Source organism: Rutidosis leptorrhynchoides, chromosome 1 (assembly GCF_046630445.1).
Source record: "Rutidosis leptorrhynchoides isolate AG116_Rl617_1_P2 chromosome 1, CSIRO_AGI_Rlap_v1, whole genome shotgun sequence".
Taxonomy (NCBI): Eukaryota; Viridiplantae; Streptophyta; class Magnoliopsida; order Asterales; family Asteraceae; genus Rutidosis; species Rutidosis leptorrhynchoides.
The window spans coordinates 20,274,254-20,280,102 of NC_092333.1; the positions used below are offsets into that span (position 1 = coordinate 20,274,254).

Consider the following 5,849-nt stretch of genomic DNA (forward strand, 5'->3'; position numbering starts at 1 on the left):
AAATAATAGGTCTTAAAACTATTTATACTATGATAAGTCATGCTTAAATAAAATTAATAATATGATAGAAATTCAAAACGTTTAAAAAGAATATTAGAATGAGTAAAATACCATTTTTATCATTTAGACGACCTCGAATGTTAAGACACCTTCAGAGAGTCTGGATCCTTGTTCTCTTTTAGGGCGATCTTGGGAATCTCAGCATAATCTGAAATCGAAAATTATGCTACTCTATTTGGCGGCGCATATTAAAGAGTTAAAATTTGTATTTAGTGAAGTGATATTAGTTTCAAAATTATATGCGTTATACATAATTACAATATGAGTAAAATAATAGGTCTTAAAACTATTTATACCGTGCTAAATCATGATTAAACAAAAATAATAATATATTAGAATTTCAAAATTATTAAAAAGAAAATTAAAATGAGTAAATACCATTTTCGTCATCTAGACGACCTTGAATGGAAAGACACCTTCAGGGACTCTTGCTACATGTTCTCTTTTAGCGTTATTTTAGGAATTTCAGCACAATTTGAAGCCAAAAATTATTGCCGCCAAATGTTACTCCATTTGGTCACGCATATTAATGAGTTGAAATTTTTGTTTAGTAAAGTGATATTATTTTCAAAATTATGTGTTATACATAATTACAATGTGAATGAAATAATAGGCCTTAAAACTATTTATACCACGCTAAGTCATGCTTAAACAAAAATAATAATATGATAGAAATTCAAAACGGTTAAGAACATTGAAATGAGTAAAATACCATTTTCGTCATCTAGACGACCTCGAATGGCTAGACACCTTCAGGGAGTCTTGATCATTGTTCTCCTTAAGGGTGATCTTGGTTATATGGATTTAGGTTATTGATTTGGTTAAATGAATTTAGGATTGAAGATGAAGAAATGAAAAGGCTTGAACAAGATGAAGTGAAGATGAGGATGAAGGAAAAAAAACCACGAATGAAGGAAAGGAATGAGGACATAATCATGTGACCAGCAGATGAGTACAACTTAATAGGACAGTTAACTTTCGTTAGGACCAAGAATGTAATTGGAAATAAGTAATGTATTTAAGATAAACAATTTAAACAATTTTGTCTTCTAAAAATGTATTACCAGTAATATCTAAGTATCTAACTTTGTCATAACATTCGGGTAGAACCGAGTGTACTCAAGGATGAATCTCGAAAGCATATATTAAATTAAATGAGAAACAATAAATTGACATAAATTTTAATAAATTTATAAACCGACATTTACCAAAAATATAAGAAACAAGGTAAAATTATTTGGTGGTTGGACTAATTTACTAGCTCATTTCATAAGAAGTTAGTTGTAAAATTTTATGTGTAGCATTGTTCATACTCCATATCATCATCAGAAGAAAAAAAACTCCTCAACAGCCAACCGTTGAGAGTTTTATTGGGGTTGCAAGTCAATATTAAAGAAATTGTAGACACCTATTATTACTTGCACCAAATCATAAAAGATGCAACGAAAAGCCACGGTTAATAGCAAACCAAAAGGCAACACATTTGTTTATCACTGGTACAGGTTTGATAGAAAACGTTAACGACTTCATATCCAAGTATACAAAATGAAGAAATGTAATCAAAGTTTTTGAAACCATTCCCTTTGCCTTTTGCATTTGCGATCACAGTTGAAACCTACAATGAATTTATTATTAGTTTCAAATTCCAAAGAAACACCTCTATAAAATTACAACATGTGAAATTAGAAGTGGATCAAGCAAGTCAAACAGATTTTTAATACAGTTAATAAATTACATTATATATTATGTAACACATAACATATCACAACCAAAGAAAAACAGAAAGTGGCTGTGGTCCAGACCATCACCCAACAAATAGTGACTAGTAGTAAAAAGTTACCCATTACCCAACTTGTTTGACCTGCCCATTTAGTCATCTTTTAGGTAATATAAGTAAGGATGGGTAGCAGCATACCAGAAACACATGACGTTATCACTTTTTGTACAGTATGTCATAATGACCAGGTCGGTATAGCAAGACGATGGACGGGTTTGTATCAGAGCTGCTCTCACTAGTAGCATGATCTGAGGCTGGAACGAAATCATGATGGTTGACACTAGCACCCCCTTCCTTATCACATGAGCTACGATCAAGATACACAACACGAATCGGAACACCCAATGCATCAGACAAAGCTGTAATATGAACATGATCACTTTCTTCACCCATGGGCTCCACAGATGTCTTACAAAACTGTGTATAATAAAGTAGTTCAAGAAAGATAAATTATGTATACAAAAACCAAATAAAAAAAAAAATGCTCATAGGAGAAGTTCAGCCAGGAAATTACCTGCTCTACAGTTATATTTGAAAGACCGAGTATAAATGGTTCAAAGAATTCTGAGCGTTTCCTAACTTCCCCGGAGGTAACAAACCTGAAAAACATCACCACTGCATGCAGCAAAATCAACCAATCAGGATGCAGTTTACACGTTTTACTTTATACGTTTGACCCATTTTCGATTTAGCTATTGTTTTATTAATTTTCACCCGGTAGGGAAAACCATATCCCAAATGGACCAATAAATAGGTAAATGGATTAAAAACTGCTAACTCTAATAAATTCCATTTCAACGTGTCAATACTAACCATAATCTGATACCGACTGATCGCGACTTCTCGCAACAAGTTCATCATGACTGAAAACAAAAATTCATGAAATCAGGCTTTCGAAAACACTTGACTTTTTACTGTACTTATTAATCTGCATTTCAGTTTGTTCCAAGTTCAATTGAAGTTGAAATCTGATATTTCAGAGTTTCAGTCTACAAACCTTATAGAATCTTCATTCCCTTGAAGAACACTATCCAGCTGCTCGATAAACAGCTGTTTGGAACAAATTCTCAAATTTCAAAGTTAAAAAAAAAAAAAAAAAAAAAAAAAAAGCAGGTAAATCACACAAGATTCTAGTAACTAAGGGTTTTGATATATACACAGCTAATATGCTGCACAAAAATAGTGAAGGCACAAGGAGAAAGTAGAAGATATAGAAGTAAGAACGAGCTAAAAATGCCTTAAGAATTATTCAAGAAATCCAAAATCATTTATATATACAGGTGTAGATATTTTAACTCAGTTACTAATAAGAAAAGACAAGCTGAGAGTCTGAGACTGGTGTTTATCAGGACATCATGTATTCATGAGTAAGGACTGATATTCTGAGACACAATGAACTGCATATTATTAGATTTGGTTTAATATAACGACACTGAAAATCATTAATATTCATTGCTTCTCTTGTCCATGTTATAAACTTGTGCCTCAAAATTAGAGTTCACTTTTATTTTCAAATGGCATAAACTACTAAGATATATTTCTAACACTGGTATGATTGCATCATCAGCAGTAACACCACCTGGTAACTGCTAATAGAGGATACAGAGCCAATTATACATATAATTATATGCCAACACTAAATATATCCAAAAGGCGCTCAACATATTATCTGTTAGTTTTTTATAGCTCATTCATGTCCGATGTTTTAATCCAAGATCCAAGATAACAATGATAATAAAAATACATGTATCCACAGAGAATTTTGGAGCATCCCAACTTGGGCTTGTGTTACAAACTGCAAACATCATAATTTGTCTGTAAGATGCTATGTTTATCAAATAATAATTGTCTTTCTTATATTTCATATTGTAACCCTGTATATACTACAGTACTTATAAAAGGTGTCATTTAGGACTCTATACACTGCCTAAGTTTTTTTAGCATTATCTTAAGAAAAGCATTTTTGTGAAACCAATATGAGCTATCAATGATCATTCAATGGTAAGTTCAACCCACAATTAACAGAATAAATTATGAGCCATCAGAGAAAAATGGATCAAATATGGAAGAACCACTTACCGAAAAAAAATCTTCAAATGTGAAGTCAGCATAACCTAAATCCTGAAGTGTTTTCCTGCAGTTTTCAACGCTGACTTTAATGCGTTCAACCTCTGCACGGTCTTGAGATTCCAGAAGATGTTCCTTTTACATGAAAAAAAACAAAGCTTAAACCATCAGGTTAGCAAACGGTGTATTTCAGAACAAGGGTCAGCGTAAGGAAATCAGACATACGAGATAAGAGTACATAAAACTCCTAAAGAAACAGTTCCCATCTCCACGCGTTCTTCTAATGGCAACATATTGTTCACTTAGCACCTGTATGATAGTTCAAACCACTTACAGAAAATACAGACACTACTAATATTATAAAACAGATAGGCAAACTGTACCTTTATTTTCTCCAGTAAAATGGGACTCCCCAACTTATATTCAGCTTCTAAAGAAGTGAGAGGTTCCTGCATTAACAAAATAATGTTAATCTAACATGATTATATTTAAGTACACTACGTAGATAAAGTATTACCTTATCACCAACAAATGGAAACTTTGCTGCATCCTCTTCCCAGATTGCAGTCTGTTGTTTCATAACATCACTGTCCTTGTAATTGGACCAATCACCATCAGCTTCATAGTCTGTGATGAATGCTGTGGACTCTGTTTCTGGTTCAACTGGGATCTCATCCTTGTTCTGCATCTTGTTCAGCTAAGAAATGGATGAAATCTTGCAACCTCTTAACCAACAATAAGCAATGACAATACTACCGAAGTATATCCACTTAAACTGCTGCTATTACTTTTCCAAAGAGCCTGTTACGCGTTAAAACAAGTAAGAAGCCATTTAGGTTATATCTGCGTTTAAGTAAAACGATGATGATGATGATGATGATAAAATTACCATTAATAGCTCTAAATAAGATTAAACAAACATGTTCGGATGTAGTTAAAACATAGAAGACGCTCACAAATGTAACATTGCAATCGATAGATAGCTTGGGTCATTAAAATTCGACTATGATTGACAGCAATTTTAACTATCTCAAGATCAAGTGAACGCTAGTGTATAGCCTTGAAGCATCATACATTCGATGCTTCTTCAAGACTTGATAATTTTTTTTTTTTAAACTAAACGACCCGTAATCTAACAGTTGTACATAATAAAATTCAAATTTCATCTGCATGAGATAATGAAATAATTGCAGTGTACATGTGTTGGAATAGATGATTGCAAAATTAAGAATAAACCGATAATCAAAGAAAGTATAGAATCAGTTGCATAACAACATCTTATGAATCAAGAATACAAAGTAAATATTTATACAGTAAGATCAATTGAGATAACATCGCAAAGATAAGTTCTAGTTGCCCTAATTTTGACGCAATAAATAATAATTATATTATAGATATAAACTAAATTTAATAACGGAACAAGAAATGGAATGTATAAAACCCTAATTTGGATTAAAACTAGAGAAATAGCGAACCTGTAAGGAGAAGATTTGCGGATTAAAATGAAATAGATGATGCGTGAGTTGTGAGAGTTGAAAGTGAAGAAAAGAATGTGATGTTGATGAATGTACGTTTGGGCGGCTTTTTATACACGCTCAACTCTGTAGATTTGTTTTGGGAATATTATATTTTTACTGTATTTTTTTAAAATTCTTTTTTCTTTTTTTCAAGAGAAAAAAAACTAGTTAGTATTTTACTAGAAAAGTAGGTGCGTTTGGTTCTTGAGATTTCTAGGGATTTTGATAGATTTACATTTCTAATCCCATGAAATCTTATGTTTGGTTGGAGGATTTCAAATTACTGGTGATTTTAAAATTTCATGAACATGAGATTTTAAAATCCGTTGTATATATGAAGGATTTGAAAACCTATGTTGGTCATTATTCATGTTTACCATTACGGTGTACAATTTACGTTTACGATTTACGGTTTATATTTTATGTTT

General features: G+C 32.1%; 1 protein-coding gene across 1 annotated transcript; it reads right to left on the reverse strand.

Annotated features, from left to right (window-relative positions):
• Positions 1-1,498: 1,498 nt before the first annotated feature.
• LOC139857461 (OVARIAN TUMOR DOMAIN-containing deubiquitinating enzyme 1) lies at positions 1,499-4,635 on the reverse strand. The gene is made up of 9 exons (XM_071846217.1): positions 4,422-4,635; positions 4,288-4,353; positions 4,130-4,213; positions 3,917-4,039; positions 2,835-2,887; positions 2,651-2,700; positions 2,352-2,452; positions 1,976-2,254; positions 1,499-1,675 (listed from the first exon to the last, which is right to left on the reverse strand). The coding sequence occupies exons 1-8, from the start codon at positions 4,590-4,592 to the stop codon at positions 1,994-1,996; spliced, it is 909 nt and encodes a 302-aa protein (XP_071702318.1). The 5' UTR covers positions 4,593-4,635; the 3' UTR covers positions 1,499-1,675; positions 1,976-1,993.
• Between the last annotated feature and the right edge of the window lie 1,214 nt (positions 4,636-5,849).